This window comes from Sylvia atricapilla, chromosome 4, assembly GCF_009819655.1.
Source record: "Sylvia atricapilla isolate bSylAtr1 chromosome 4, bSylAtr1.pri, whole genome shotgun sequence".
Taxonomy (NCBI): Eukaryota; Metazoa; Chordata; class Aves; order Passeriformes; family Sylviidae; genus Sylvia; species Sylvia atricapilla.
The window spans coordinates 66,266,775-66,282,788 of NC_089143.1; the positions used below are offsets into that span (position 1 = coordinate 66,266,775).

Genomic DNA, 16,014 nt, shown 5'->3' on the forward strand with positions numbered 1-16,014 from the left:
CAGACACGAATCCAGTGAATCCTGACCACCATTTGCCAGCAGGTTTCTGCCTCCCCTACAGATCTGCTTTTTAAAACAAGGACAAAACACACATCTCAATTAACTTCAGACCGAGTGGTTTAAGGAACACACAGTGACCGTGTAACCCTAATTTCCACTCGCCACTCAGTAGTAAACTAATTGCCCTTTTACAAAACAAGACAAACGACTGCAGGGGTGGAGCAGCAAACAAATTTGTAATGCTCTCCAAGAGAACTGCCAATTACCCGTGCAGGTAAACGGAGTGGCCACGGCGTGGCTGTAAACACACGTCTCTGTCCAATTACCTGACTGAAGCCCTTTTTCCATCTCACAGCACTTTTACTTCAATTGCTGCTGAAGGAGCGCTCTGCCAGAACTTCTGCTCTGTGTGTCAGCAGGGCGTAGCGAGGCACTCAGAAGTGCAAGACCCATTGTTGCTGCACTGTCTTAGTCATGGGATATAATTTATTCCAGGCGGCAGGAGAGGCTGTCTGAATGGAGCAGAATGAGACCCAACTCGTTCTAAGGAATCTCTCTTATCTGAATGGAGTAATCCAAGACTTGGAAGATGCATTTGGAAGCTAAACAAAAAGAAAATATTAGGCAACGCAGCGCCTGGTGGATGATGCTCTTTTGGAACTCAAAGGGCTCGAGATCTCATCTCACCCTGTACTTCCCTACCTGGCAACACCTCCACAGAGTTCCTTGTCCTCCCAAAACAGCCACGCTCAAACCCAAATTTAACAGGTCCTTCCTGGCCAGCTTTCTGGGGCTTATCACGCGGGAGCTGGACTTCAGTGTGAAGCACGAAAGGGAAGATAAAGGGCAAGGGAAAACAAGGAGGAGGGTGGGAGAGTAAAAGAACATAACACGAGATCACTGAAAGGTTCTGCCCAGGTCACACCTGTTCTGCTGTCATGAGCAGACCTGGAGCCGCTCTTCAGGCAACACTCGTGTTCAGATAAAAGCCCTCTGCTCAACATCACTCTGGGGGTTTGGTTTTAACAGCCCATAACAGTGTCGGGCACCCTGAAATGGCATCTTTAGTTTCAGCAGAACTCAACAAGCCTTCCAAATAAACTATTTCACTTGTTAATCCCAACACAAGTGCATTAAAATGGTTTATCCCGTGGTACAATACAAGGGACCTGCCCATTAGTGGCATGCTGTGTTGATAAAGTAATTCACTGATCTTCAACGATTTCACTCACTGGGCTTCAGAGTTTGGAGGGTTTGGGAGAAATGAATAAAGTATGAATTTAAATTGCCTCAAGGATGAGGCCGTTTAATTGCCAATGAAAGTTCAGTGATCTTTCAATCACTGAACTCCATGCAGTCGAGATGGCATTCATATGAAAACAGAAATGAGTCTCCAAAGCCATTTTTATTATGGTTCTTCCACGTTTCCTAGCAGACCACATCCTAACAGGAGATGCAGAAAGACAAGGCTGTACAAACACGCTGTGTGCACCACATCAAGATAAATGGAGCAACAGGTCTGAAAAATGAATTTTAGAACCACCAAAACTGCAGCAGTCCTCTGGGACAACAGCAACAGAAAAAAAGCAGACTGGATGGCTGAGGAGCAGAGTTTGTAGGTAAGATCTCTCACCAAAATACCCCAGATCACCATCACAATAGGGCCACAAGACAATGGGATTACAAGTAATAGGACTTCAGAAAGGATTGTTTGAAGCTCTGCAAATAAATAGTCAGCAAGTAATTTTTTTCTGATGGAAAGGGAAGGATGATATTGCCAATTTCTTCTGAAAGCAAAGTCTATTAATATAGGTGGAATACATTCTGATTTTTGATACAAACATTGGTTATGCTGTGAGGCTTTCTAGACAATATTCAGGTTTTATTTTTCACTTGGACTGCACATGTGTTCCTTTTGTGAAGGAACAGCATCACATAAATAACAGAAGTGCTTCAGGAAGCAGATAAAATCACCCAGCTCTTCACAACTTAATTGGAGCCTGTGTGTTGAACTTGTACCATATTTTCCTTTCAATGCTCAGTTTGAAGCTTGACAGTATATTTCATTTTTAAACAAGGTAAGCTACGCTTAAATCTATTGTTTTAACAGATGAAGTACTGCAAATGTAACAAAAATTATTCCTTGGAAAATATCATTCATTGAAATCCAGAGCATGGGCTTAGAGCAGAGATTCTGCAAAACAATCAAAAATAATCCTCATTACTATCCTAACATTCTGCTCTACAAGAGTCCTAACATTTTATTGCAAAATCTACATTATTAGATTGTCAATCTCCACACTATTTGAACAATTAACCAAGGCAGTGATGTATGACACCTGCACCCTTCCACCTATTTATGTTCAAAACCCATCAATTTTTCAACATGGGAGGAGGGGGGGGCTTGATTCACCACAAAGCTATTTGTTTTCCCCATATTTAATTTCTCAGTTCATTGTTTCCTTAGCTTCTTCATAGAAAACTGCAACCTGTGACTCAATTTCTACTGAAGTTTTCACAGTTAAATGAAGCACTTGCCATAGCACGGAGAGGTGTTTCGGTTTCACAACAGATCTCCAGTTTAGAAACAAAAACCCCAGACAAAAAATAACCACACTGTTATGCACAGTATGAAAACCAACACGTGCTGTTATGCACTACTAAAATACAGGCAGCAGCTTTGTAAGGATAATTTTTTTTTAATCCCTTTAGGGTTGGGGAAATTGTCAACGCTAAAACTTCTGATAATGCTTTGAATCATTTTTAGACTCTGCTATTAAAACGCTCCATGAATTCATAAGAACTAATGAGAACACCTGCCTTAAGTACACACAAAAAATCTGATAATCAGATCATTTATGAAGTTACTCATCTAAGGTTTGCTATTCCTAGCAGCACAGTGTACCTTCACTGAACTGTACCTTTACAGCCTGTTTTGCTACCAGACTAAAGCAAATTGATTTATACAATAGCACTACAGTGAAATGGTTCTGCCACCAAAACACCAAACTGGTAAAATACATTCTTTGATGCCCAGAAATAAATATGCATAAAATAAAAGAATGAAGTGTACAGTTTTTTTTTAATTAGCTACATCATTTAAGCACAAGCTAGTAGGCAAACTTGCTTCAACCACTTCAGCAGCACAAGTATTTTGCTTCACTGGCTATTTTCATGAACTTCATGAACAATTTTTGAATAATCATCTAATAAATCATTAGAGACCCACACTGGCTATACAAATCACAGGAAGACTTGAGAACTTGTCATTCAGATTCCCTTTCTGCAACCTCACAAAAAGGGCAGTGCCAAAGGTTTCACCAAACCAAGAGGTGGGAGAACTTTTGAAATAAAATTATTTCAACCACTCAATTCTCGGCGAATCATTTATGTGGAGGACGGGAAAGTTTCAACCCAAAGAACTGAGGACTTACTGCCATACATTGGCTTGGCACAGCAAGGGGATGGAGGCACATCACAGAAGCCACTTTCATCACTTGGCAGCCTCTGCTAAAGCTCACCCCCTCCGACCACAATCACCAGGATTAGAACTGTGGAATCACTAAGGTTGGAAAAGACCTCCAAAATTATCGAGTCCAACCTATGACCAAACACCACCCTGTCAACTAAACCCTGGCACTGAGTGATTTCTTGAACCCCTCCAGGGACTGACACTCCACACCTCCCTCAAAGCTTAACCACTCTCTTAAAAAATTAAGAAGGAAACAATTCTTCCGGAACTAGGGAGAAGCCTAAATTTCACTAGCAATTTCATACCTGATTTGAGCCCTTCCACACAAGTTAAAAGCAGATGAGGATGTAAAAGCAGCTTCTGAAGTTATTCTGATTAAAAGCAAAGTTTAACGAAACGCTTGGTCAGAAACACTGAACTGTGGTAACAAACACACCGTGAAAAGTTCAGATATGTTTGCACTGGGTGTTTGGTTTACTGCAACGACTAAAACCTACTAAGGTATCTGAGACAAAAATATAATCAGTTGTACTAACAACGCTTGGACCAAATTCTTCTGCCAAAATTTTGCATTTTCCCAGTAGCATCAGGTGACATTAACAGTTTATTTCAGTACCAAGAGCTACGTTTGCCTCTATCACAAACCAATCCCATGATAAATTGGAAGTCCAAAGATGACAGGCTGGAGCCAATTTTCTCAAGTCTGTAACTATCACTGAACTTACTGTAGGTGCATGTCTCAGGAAACTTTTAACAAATTATGCCAGGATCAACAAGTCTAACAGGATCCAGCCACTGCTTTGATGTGAGATGCTTTTACATTTTATTATCCTCTTTACGGATAGTTCTGCATTCCATCCCAGTAGTATTTCTGCTCATCCACTTATTATTTCACATGACTAATTTCCATACTACAACATTCATAAGGGCCTAGTGTGACAGATTTTGCTTGGCCAACGTGCAATTAGTTCCTTCCAAATACATCCCTTGTTGCGGGTGGAGGCACATGGCAATTTCTTCCTTCAAACAGGCAGGAAGGATCAGCTGCTTTGCCTTTCACAAGGGTAAGAAAGGTGGCTTCCTCACAGTGCTTCTGGTGGTGGCCAAACCAAAACACACACCCTGCTGTGTGTTCTTCACCAGTGCCACTGCCAGCAACGCTGACTCCCTTATTTGCTCAGTTATACACCTGGCCACTGAAAATTAGGTTCTAGTACAACTCCTCAGCTTAATCATTAATTCCACGAATGGTAAGCACAACTTCTTGCAGGAGAAAAACAATATAAGGCTCTCCAAAATCATGAAACGAAGCAGGCAATGCGCACAGTGTACGGCTGCACTGCTTCCTGCCTCCTCCTTCCTTCAACAGCTATTTGTGTGTTTTATCTTTGCTGGAAAAGCAAACTTCACAGAGGTGAAGCACACAAGGTGCTAACAAAAGCAGCTTTCCCAGCGCTTCTGATGCAGCACTGCTGTTATTCCTGCCGCAGCAAGGCAAAGGAGTGACAAGTCCCCTTTCATGCATGAAGCAGACCACAAGCTGCTTGCCCAGCCAGCCGGATTTTTGGAAGCTCGGCACAAACAGGTACTTAGGAGCGCGTCAGTACACATAAACAAAACAGGCCAGATAATAAAGACGGGCACAGATGCTGCCGAAAGTTCTGCTCTTCAGCCAAGTAGAGATTTTGTGGTCTGGAATGCGGCCTCCGTTTGTATGACCTGTATACTTGAAACTGAAAATTACATCTTTCTCTTTGTCCAGGAAGAACACGTTTAATTCAAGGATAAAAGTGACTGTGAGATCACAAAAAAGGTTTGTCAGGTGCCCTCGGGAGCAAGTGCTGAGATTGAAATTCTCGGGAAGCGCTGGTTGAAGTACTTATTTTGAGGTCAGCAGTTTACTTGCAGCCAAGAACAATACTCCAAGAAGCTACAAACTTCTAGGAACTCTTTGCTAGCCTAAGCATAAAGCCTGGCAATTTGAAGTTAGGTCCCTGCCGACCAGCTTTGTGAAGCCATACGCCCGTTCAGTCAGCGTGGTGCCTATAAAGCGGCTTTATCTTACATGTAGTGATTTAAGGCCAGGAAATTATCCCGTGGCTACTCTCCCTCCCATCTCTTCCTCTGTAAACACACCAAATCCCAACAGCCAGCGAACTGCCCGCTTTTATCAGCGCTTAGAGCCTCCGCAAGCCCATTCTGGAAACCAAACCCAAGTAACGGATCGTTCCGAGGGCCTCGCTACATAATTAACCAAAAAAGAGCTGCGGCAAAGCGGCGCTTCTGAAGGAGGCGAAAGGAGACGAGTGGGCGAGCAGCGCTCTCTGCGAGCGCCAGGGGCCGGCCGGAGGTCACCGCCGGCCCGGGCTGGCCACTCGCAAGCCCCGGGACGCGCAGGGAGCCCGGCGCTGCTGTCCCCGGCCGTGTCCCCCGCCCCGAGCGCTGCCTCCCGTGCCCATGTATGTCAAACCCAGCGCCCGCCGCGCTGCGCACGGGCCCGGCTCCGCGGCCGCCGACAAACGCGCGCTTCGCCTTCCTAAAAAAAACACCCCAAAACCCCATAAACCCCACCAAACCCACTCGGATGCCACCCAGGCGCCGCGCACACGCTCCCGGCCCCGCACCTGGCTCCTGCGGTCCCAGGCGCCCGTCCGGCCCCGCGGGCGGGGAAGCGCTGTCCCGCCGGGCTCTGCGCCGCGTCCACGCGTTCTCCTTGGGCGCCGGGGCTTCCCCGCTCCGGCCGCCCTCCTCCGCCGCCTCCTCCCCGCGGGGCGAGCCGGGCTCGGGCCGCCGGGGCTCCCGGGCCGGCGCCCAGCCCCGCCGCTCCGACACCTGCGCCGCGGACATGCCCGGCCGTGCGCCCGCCGGAGGGGCCGCAGCCGGGGCGGCCGAGGCCGGGAGCCCGCGGCGGGGGAAGGGGAACCCGCCTCCTCCGCCGGCCGCCCCGCCCCGCCGCCGGCTCCCCCCGGCCGGGCCGAGCGCCGCCGGCTGCCCGCTGCCCTGCGGCCGCTCGCTGCCGCGGGGGGCGACGCGCCCAGACAGCGACGGGCACCGCGACCCGCCGGGGCCACCGCCGCCGCCTGCCGAGGGACGGGCGGCGCTCCGGGCGCGCTGCCTCGGCCCCGCCCGCGCGGGGGAGGGACCGCGGCTCTCCCGTGCGCCGTGACCTCACGCGGCCGGGAGGTTTTCCGGGCCCCTTCGGACATTTCGGCTCTGCGGGCCGCGCCCGCACCTGCGCGGCGCTCCGCCGGCGGGGAGCGGGAGGATGAGCGCGTCTCGCTGCTGCCGAGGGGCTCCGCGGGGCCCGGAGAACGGACTGGAGGTCCCGGCAGCGAGGGAATCCCGTATCATTTAATCATTCCAGCAGACTGGTACCTCTGCATCCCACCATCTCTCCTCCGCCAAAATTCCCGCAGAAAAATCACCTCCCGGTAGCGCCCATTCCACGGTCACTGGTAATACCCACACCTCTCTCTGCATTATCCCACAAGCACGACGGTCACAGGACCAGGAAAGCCACCACAGCACGACGTTAATCACCCCTTTCCCTCTTTGCCAGCTCCTAGTGCTCCCACGGTTCTCTTTGATTACACCTTAACACACCTGCTCCTTTCCCATTTCTTTCATTCATCTCTCAGTTGTGTTTTACTCCCTTTCTTATGGGAGAAACTCTTCCAAAAAATAACAGCAACATTTCTCTAATGAAATTCCCGAATAGGCTTCTATAAAACAAGTCAAATGTTTTTGAAGCAGTGTCACAAATAAACAAATCTCCTGGGTTTTGCAGCAGTAAAATATGTTGTGTTCAGGGTAATGTTCTCTGCTCTAATGAGGTCGCGTGGAGTTTTACCCCTTCATAAGAAAAAAAAAAAAAATTCCACTGCAAATCAACCGAAAACTCAACAAATTCCCACCACAGCTGACACTTCAGGCACTGAAACATTTTTAGGATTATTCTGGAACTGTGTATCCAGTAGTAGCAGATGAGATGACCTGGTGGAAGTCCAGGCCGACCTCAAAGCAAACTCCAGGTGCCTGCTGCTTTGTTCGAGATATTTGGAAATTAACGTCCTGCTGTGCTAAAGGCTTGAAATGAAAGCATCTGCTACAATTGCTATGTGACAAGGAGCAAACCACATATACTTGTTAATGCACATTCCTGTAATTGCAGATTCCAGCTCCAAACATTAGAGGAATTTTCATAAACAGAGACAAAACATCACTCCTGCTTCTAAGCATTTTTTGTACCAAAAGTGACATGTATTTTCTTTTTAAAATTATCTCAAGAAAGACTACAAAAGGTAGAATGACTAAAATTACAGCAAATCTTCAAACCCTTATAGGCATTTTTTTTTTTTTAATATCAAGAAATCATTGTTTTGGTTTTTTTTTTTTTTTTTTTTTTTTTTTTTTTTCCAGATGCCATATGTTTACATTCCTGAAAAAAGGCGAATCAGTCACACTACAACAATTTCCATTTCTTTTATTTGGTGTCCCAAACTCAGAAGTTAAGCAGAGGTTAGAGTGATATGAAAGTAAAGAGGCCCTACCTGTATCACGGGTAAGAAGGGGATTAACCTCTTGTTTCTCTTTTTCCCATACAAGTGTTAGAAGATAAGGAAGCAGAGGAGTAGGCCAGCTGGAACTTTAGTGATACTGCAGTGCGGGAACCTAAACAGAGCAGGAAAAAACAGGAAACTAATTAAGGGCTAATAATGGGGGGGAAGCACTAAAGTTGATCGGTTAAGTGGCACTTGAGAAGTTTTTGTCCATACTTGCTTTGCTAACTCTATAGGATGGAGCTTCCTGCATACTTTGTTGGATGGACTGGGACTGAAGAGGATATAAAACACTTTTACAGTTGCTAGGACTCATCCTTCACATTTTGTCCACTTGTATCATCCTCCTTGTTACTTTCTAGCAGCACCAGTCAGCCCTCTTTGACAAAACTCTCCTTTGGGGACACAGTACTTAAAATGCCCGTGTTTGGAAAAGGGGCTGAAATACACCAAATGACACCAAAATAATAACAATTCTTATTTATGCTTTAATGCTCGTGTTTTATCTTGTGTGGAAGCATCCAAGCCTACATGGAACACTGTAAATTCCAGGATTGCCTGGAACAGCAGCATTTTACTCATAGAGGTAAAAATTCAGGAGGAATGACATGGTTACAGACCACCCCAAAGCTCCTTTCCATACCGTGTAACTTATCATTGCTGCCAAGCTGGCAGAGAACCTGACAGCCTGAGATAAAGAGACTTCCCTGCCCAACCAACAGCAATTCAGATCAACATTTTAAAAAAACCTAACACAATTAAGAGAAATTAAAAAACAAAACAAAACAAAACAAAAAAAACAACAAAAAAACCACAACCTGCCTCAAAATGTTAGCAGCTATCAAACAAAAATAGTATTCCAAGGATCTAAGGATTTTCCCTTTTCTATTGTTTACAGTATCTCCATTACAGGCATTTGACATTCCAGTAAGAAGAAAGAAAAAGCAGCAAGACTCCATTCCTTCATATAGTGTTTCCTTTTTGCTCTTTCTGGAGTAATAAAACACAAGTGATCTATCATTGCTATTTTTTTTAAATAATAATAATAAAAAAAAAATCCTGAGTGGTTCCTTTTTAGCTGTTGGGGGGGTTTTATTTGCCTTGGGGAAAAAATTAGAAAACGCTCCATCTGACAATTATTAGATGTGTTCTGCACTGGCAAGTGTAAAACTGGAATCACAATGGTACCTTAATTAGCTGATACAAGCTTGTTTTCTTTACTGGGTTTCTAGGCATGTAGAAAAACATCAAAGCAGCACCAGTGTTTGTTGTGTGAAGCTTTTATCATGTCCTGTAGATTACCTGCTCTCCTCGTGCTACAGCTCTGGCAGGAACAGAAGGGATTACAGGATGACAGTGGGATGCATTTTGAACACCTGTTAACAAGAGAGAATTAAAAAAACCCAAAACCTCACACCTAAATGTTTTTAGGACTTTTATTGAAAAAATTTAAAACCAAAAAATTACCAAGGCCAGTTTCACAATAAATTTAAGACATACAGAATCATTTACCCGCTACATGGAAGAAATGTTTTTACAGTATTTCTCTCATGCAACTCCTGAATTAAAACCACATTCTCATTTAACATCAAAATGGATTATTTATACTTCCTTAGGATTTAACCTTAAAATATGATTTAAAAAGTCAGTTTTCAAAGGGTTAAAAACGTGTACACAGCAAGATTCCCCCTTCACATACCAGCTCCCTATGTCTGATAACTGGCAGAAACAGACCACTGAGCTCATTTTTCCTTTTTTTTTGTTATTCTAACCTGAGAAATTCCTTAAATAATGCTTACTGGGCTTTCACATTTGGCAACACAACTCCAGTTACAGAGCGAAGTGTGGCTCCTTATTCTTGTCAGAAACCAGTCTTCCACTGCTTGTCCCACAAGACTCTCAGAACCAGGAGTAGAATTTGCCCCAAAAGCCACTCTCACAGCAGGAGTGGTGTTAGGCTAAACCTCCTTCTGTGCCCTTTTGGGAAGTTAAACCTTGTTAGTAATAATAACATGGGGACACTAACCTCAGGATGCAGAGTTCCCATCAGTTGTGTAATTCCCAGTATTGTGCGCTTTGAAAATATTGACTTTGGCATGTTATACTTTGTAGCATAGTTGATTTTTTTTGTGCTTACTCCTGGCCTTTACAAAATCTGTCTTTTCTCTCTTGAATTTATTCAAGCCCTTTCCCTTGCCACCAGTCATCTCCCTTTCTCATAGCTGCAACAGAAGCAGGACACAAAGCACACAATTCCATTTAAAATGTGACAGCTACAAAAGCTGCTGAACAGCAGACTGGTGGTAAAGCACTCTTAGTTGATGAATATGCTTGTAAACCCTGTGAATCTTTTAGCACACCAGGCAAGACTTCAATTCTAAATTTGTAAACTTACTAATATTCAATTTCAAACCTTCCAAATATTTGATGTTTAAATGTGCTAGTCACTTCATACTTGCTCCCCACATATAAAACCAACACTGTCCAAAGAAATGATGTAAAACTATATGAAAGAAGCAATTTAACTCCCAACAGATTAGAACCTCTTCTGCATATTCAGTAATTTTGTATGTTACATTACGTGGGTTATTCAAAATCGTTGCTCTTCATTTTTATGTGAACACACCTGATTTTCAAATGAACCATGATTTCTTCACAGTTACTAATCCTGTCTACTTGACTAAAATTCAACAGAATATATAAACTGAGCTTTGTTTGCTCCATACTCTGCCTACTAAAAACTTTTACAGTAACCACGGAGATCAAAAGTGCTTGACTGTGAAGATGCAGAAGTCACACATCCTGAGAAATGGCTGGATTTTTCTGTTTTTTTCAGAGTAATCCTGGCTGTGACTGTATTAAATGCTGAAGTGTTTCAGTTTCCAACTTCTCGGCAAATTGGTTTAAAAAGAACGTTATTGGAGATTACCACAAAAAAAAAAAAAAAAAAAAAAAAAAAGAAAAGATGTGGAGAGATACCCACACAGTTGGTATTTGACAACCTTTTATTCTACTGTAATTTGTTGGCATTTTTGATCCCAAAAGACAAAACAACAGACTTTGGATTTTCTTAAGTGTGTTCAAAATCCAAGTTTCTTTATTTTCCATCCAATTAAAAACGACAAGTGTTGAAAAATAAGGAGCAAACCTAACTGTTTCAATAACCTTTAGTCTCACGTATCTTTTCAATTATACAGTGCAAGTGTATTTTGCATATCAGTGCTGAGTGCACTTTAGAAAGGACATCTGTTGAAGTATTTCCAACAGGTCTTTATAGCACCATATAATCTGCTGTCAGTTTAACTGCTTAGAATCAGCCAGTGCTTAGAAAGTAAAGTGATGATATTTCATCTATCATTCAAAAAAACCAGAAAAAAAAGAAAAGAAATCTAAAAGCTTATGTTATCCAACTGAATGAATGTAAACAATCAATTACCAGACACTTGATTTTCACTTATTCCAGTTTTGTGAACCTGGTTGATGAATTGCTACATGATCCTTCTGTAATGGCACAGTTTAATTCAGTGGCAGGAAAACTTCAGCGACGTATTGAATGAAAATGTCTCTCTCTCACTTTTCCTTGAATTGTCAAAGTCTCTCTTCGCAAGATGTGGTGCTGAGCCTTCTGCTAAGGCTCATTTCCAATTCACAATGGAAGAGAAAAGCAGTGACAAACACAAGAGGCTGAGTGCTGGCAAAGCCACAGTACAACACATTAGGAACAGCAAGGCCATGAGGAAGCAAGAGGTAACCGAGGTATCTGGAACAAACCAAAACTACACTAAACACAAGAGAGCAGCTTAGCCCCACAGCACATTTTACATTCTTCCAATACTTGATTGGTCTGTTTTCTACTGACACACAATTCAGAATTTATTCAGAACCGAAGGAACACACAATCTGATTAGGCATGAAGTACATGAACCATTCATGCACTGACAGATGCTGCTGTTGTTTTTTCACAGGTAATGCTGAAGCAGCTGTGTCAGAATGGCACTGAGTTGAAATGAAAGCAATGCTGGTACTTTACCACTTCTGGTAATCGTTACCTACAACAGTCAGTGACCATCTGCTCAACACTACAAGAGGCTTGTTTTCCAAACACGAGTTCCAGTAAGCTGAATTACAAATGAGATCAGTCTGAATGCATTAGAAAGATCACATGGTGTATTTCTGGAGGAAGCGGTCAAACGCGTCGTAAATCGCTTGTCTGAAACCAGAAAAGACAAGAGAATTTGTATAATTTGGGAAAGAGCAGATGCAAGTGGCAACTTTCCATACATCTACAAATATATCTACAAAGCTATCATCACAATTTCAAAACAGCGTTCAATAAAAATTTGGTGGTATTTTCCCCTTCCTTTATTTCTGGGATCTCTCACTTCAATCTAGTAATGTATTTGTGTTTCAGGAATGAGTGGGGCTATTTTCCAACTTTAATGCAAGTGGAAATGTAAATGGCTTAGGAATTTTCTACTCAAGAAACATGCAGAGCTTGAAACTTTTGAGAAACTATCATAAAAAGTAAGGCTGAAGTTATAATAAACTACTCGTCAGCATACATTGACCTGATATAATGCTATTCTTATTGTTGTTGCTTAGACTAAATGGTGTGCATAATCTTCCTAATTCCCTGGATTTTAAAATCAAGAGCACAAGTATTTAACTTTTTGAAAACTACAGAACTGCATTCATAAAACTGATTTACATAACTGTCTTTAGAAAAAACAACACCTAATATTACTAGGGCACGAATTCATGCAAGCACTACTTAGTCAAGCTTTCATTTTGATTCAATCTAAGATTTAATTTTAAACTTTTCTGTTCACCTTACCTGAAGAGTCCTTGTTTGAAGAGGTAGGCACTGACATGACCTCCATCCAGATACCTGATTTCACACCCTGGCCAGATCTCCTGGAGGCTGCGCACGCCGGTGCGGGGAATGTACGCATCCTCCTTGGCTTGTACCACTATGATTAAACTTGGGTCAACTGGAACTAAAGGAAAACAAAACAAAACTGAATTCATCTGTGGTAAGAAAAATGGAAAGATAACAGCTGAGGCTTCTGTTGCCAAAATGCTGTTTTCCCAAAAAATTAAATTATTTGAAGCTTTAATAAAATTACATGTTCTAAAGTCTCCAGCAGAATTCATCTGGTTTTTGATGTTACAGTAGTGAGGCCATCAGTGGAAAAACAAACTAACCCTTCCCCTTCCCACCCCTAGAGCAGAAATTCCTCAAAGACTTGTGAAGTTGACAGGAGAATTCTTCCCTCTTATCAACGAAACTCTATAGCATTCATGTCAGTTCTTTGAGAGTCCTTTTTACTAGCAAAAAAGATCTATGAAATTCAACAGAATAGAAGTTTCATACATTTTTTTCCCCTCAGGGAGGAAAAAAGACAACTTTTCATACAAGAGGTCAGAAAGTACGGCCTATGTTCACTTTTTTCCCTGTTTCCTACATGGTTTACTTGCAACATAAAAATCCCAACATATTGTTATACATATTTATTACTCATAACCACAACTGCACCAATCAGATTACTAGCAGGAATAACACCAATATGATGTTGAGAAAAACAGCACCAAAATCATGTTGAACACAGAACATTTCTCCCTTCAAAAAGAAAATATGTGATAAGTTAAAGAGTGACCAGCCAAGATGTCTGTGGGGTGTCACAAATAATTTAAACCCTTCCTTCTCTCATCCTAAATTAAATACAGAGAATATGCAACGCTAAGAAAAATTCCAGTCTTCCATTCAACTTTCCATGAAATCTGAGCATTAGGCAGATTTTCTGAAGCTCTGCTCTGGCCTCACTCCAAGGATACCCTGGCAGGGGATGCAAAGTCTCCCAGAGAATGACAAGACCTGAGAGACTATTGACACAATGGACTCCATCACTTTGACAAGTGCATCAGTATCACAGATCCTTTTAAGTTCCAAGAGAGATCAGTGCTTAGCTAAGTGATACCCAGATAAGTCTAGATAAACAAGAAAGTCTGTACATAGACTAAAACTAACAGGGCTTTTTCTGTCTATTGAAATAATTTTAAAAACTTTAAGGAAAGCACTTCACTGGTACTCATCACAAAACATCTCTGGCTAGCAGTGAAAGAATCTACACTAGTGTAGATTCCTTTTATTGTGTGTTTCCTTTTATTTTTAACGTTTATTTGAACTTAAACACTTGTACCAATGGAGTACTGAATGCCAGAATTAAGAAATGAGGGGGTTCAGTATCAAGAAAGCTTTGACACTAAAAGACAACTCTGTCTGAAATCAGAGCAAGTTGTAGGAGGTGCCTTCAGGAGGTTCATGCACAGCCAAACCATGAACTGCCACGAAAGGAATTCCGAGCCCCCACTCCAAGGGAACCTTTTAAGGCTGCTCTAGGGAGGAATCACTTGTTTGCCTTGCTGGAAAGGGCTTGTTCTGAACGCCAAGGAATGTTGGACTACAGCTCCCCCTATATGCTATGCCTGTTCTGGGAAATAGTCCTCACCAGCCTGCACCAGCCCAGAAAGACCCTCAAAATGTTTTTACTGGCAGAACCATTCAAGCTTGGTGCTCAGCTATGCCGGAGACTTTCTATCTGAAGTCAGCATGAGATTTCTGCTTGAAAAATCTTTATTAGCAGATTAATTAAGATTAAATTGACCTAGGTATTACTCACATCGCACAGGTGTTTTCTTCCTTTAGATAATGCAAATTTGCACTAACTCGTATCTGAAAAAACCCACAGCAAGGCAGAGGAGAAAAATGTGCAAAGATACCGAGAGGCAAACTTTTAATTAACTTTGTCATTAGTTTGCCGTCAAAAAGGAACAGAGAAACAATTAGGAAATGGAGTAGTAAATAGATGCTACAGAATAATGCTCACAATATTTCCATATTTCAGCAAAGATGCCAGCAGGTTTACACCTGGAGAATGAAGAAAATACCTTTCCCTTCACTGTATTTTATTCAGCATTCCAAAGTGCACATGGAAATAAAGAGATACATACCTGGGAAGTTAGCTACGTGGGTACATTCATCCATTACTCCCTTCATGAACATTAAGGATTCTCTCTGTAAAGTGTCACTCCTTCTCCTGGTGTTTATCCTGTGTCCTTGTGGGCTGGTTAAGTTTTTATTGCTGCTGCTACTGGTGGAAAAGGTTTGATTTATGCACTGCATTTTAGGAGCATCCTGCATTAAGAGTCTTTCTGAAGAGGCACTTAGAGCACTTCTATTTGTGGCAAAGCTGTGAACAGACTCCTTAGATACAGTGTCATTCAAGGACTCAAAGCTGAATATTCTGGAAGTCACATCCATGTCTGCCAGACTGTCCACACTGTCAGGGAAGTTCTTCACAAATTCTTGTCCCATCTTGAAAGAATCCGTCTAAACAAAGACAACAATTCAGGGTTTCTCCCTTAAACCACTTGGTTAATTTTATTTTTAAGTTGAACTCATAATAATAATAATAAAAAAAAATAAAGAAGACACTACCAGCACTGTTCACTTCTATTTTCTGCTAGAAGATCATTCAATTAAATCCTGATCATCATCACCTCTTGATAATTTCATTCTACCTTTCTGTCAGTTTAAAAAAATGCAGGAGGTACTTACATATACAGAAGCTTGTGATATAAACAATTGTTTTTCTTTCCATATTAAACTCTGAATTTGTAATTACAGTCATTTAAGCTTAAATGGCCTAATTATAATAACAATAACAACAGAAAAATGAACATATGTGACCAGGTCTAATGTTATGTTTAGGACCAAAAACTGACAGTCTCTAAATACTAGGGAGACACAAGCTGAACATCTTGAAAAATGTTTTTTCCTTTTCATTTTGTCTCTTCATCAGTGTTGCTGGAGTGAATATGACTTAAAAATAACAAGTGCCCAAGTAACAACTATCTGAGCCCAGCTCCTCTTCTCCTGCCGTGAGGAATTAGAAAAAGAACTATCACAAAGGAAAGAATCTT

General features: G+C 42.2%; 2 protein-coding genes and 2 long non-coding RNA genes across 10 annotated transcripts in view; 1 reads left to right on the top strand and 3 right to left on the bottom strand.

The window, feature by feature from the left end:
• LARP1B (La ribonucleoprotein 1B) overlaps positions 1–6,404 on the bottom strand; it is a 34,472-nt gene extending 28,068 nt beyond the window's left edge. For 2 of the 5 annotated variants that reach the window (XM_066318165.1, XM_066318164.1), the window contains exon 1: positions 6,097–6,404. In XM_066318165.1, the coding sequence (XP_066174262.1) occupies positions 6,097–6,319 (223 nt within the window). In that variant the 5' untranslated portion in view covers positions 6,320–6,404. Of the gene's footprint in view, positions 1–326; positions 364–6,096 lie in introns of those variants that run through there. The other 3 variants (XM_066318163.1, XM_066318162.1, XM_066318166.1) reach the window with 2 other exon arrangements.
• Positions 1–13,180, top strand: LOC136360697 (uncharacterized). The gene is made up of 3 exons (XR_010743498.1): positions 1–274; positions 356–1,619; positions 11,997–13,180. It is a non-coding gene; the product is annotated as an uncharacterized lncRNA (long non-coding RNA).
• Positions 7,939–9,373, bottom strand: LOC136360698 (uncharacterized). Its single transcript, XR_010743499.1, has 2 exons — positions 9,334–9,373; positions 7,939–8,143 (listed from the first exon to the last, which is right to left on the bottom strand). It is a non-coding gene; the product is annotated as an uncharacterized lncRNA (long non-coding RNA).
• Positions 12,177–16,014, bottom strand: part of ABHD18 (abhydrolase domain containing 18) — a 17,217-nt gene continuing 13,379 nt past the window's right edge. For all 3 annotated transcript variants that reach the window (XM_066318168.1, XM_066318169.1, XM_066318170.1), the window contains 3 exons: positions 15,043–15,421; positions 12,866–13,028; positions 12,177–12,241 (listed from right to left, as the gene is read on the bottom strand). In XM_066318168.1, coding sequence (XP_066174265.1) covers positions 12,190–12,241; positions 12,866–13,028; positions 15,043–15,421 — 594 coding nt within the window. In that variant the 3' untranslated portion in view covers positions 12,177–12,189. The remainder of the gene's footprint in view (positions 12,242–12,865; positions 13,029–15,042; positions 15,422–16,014) is intronic.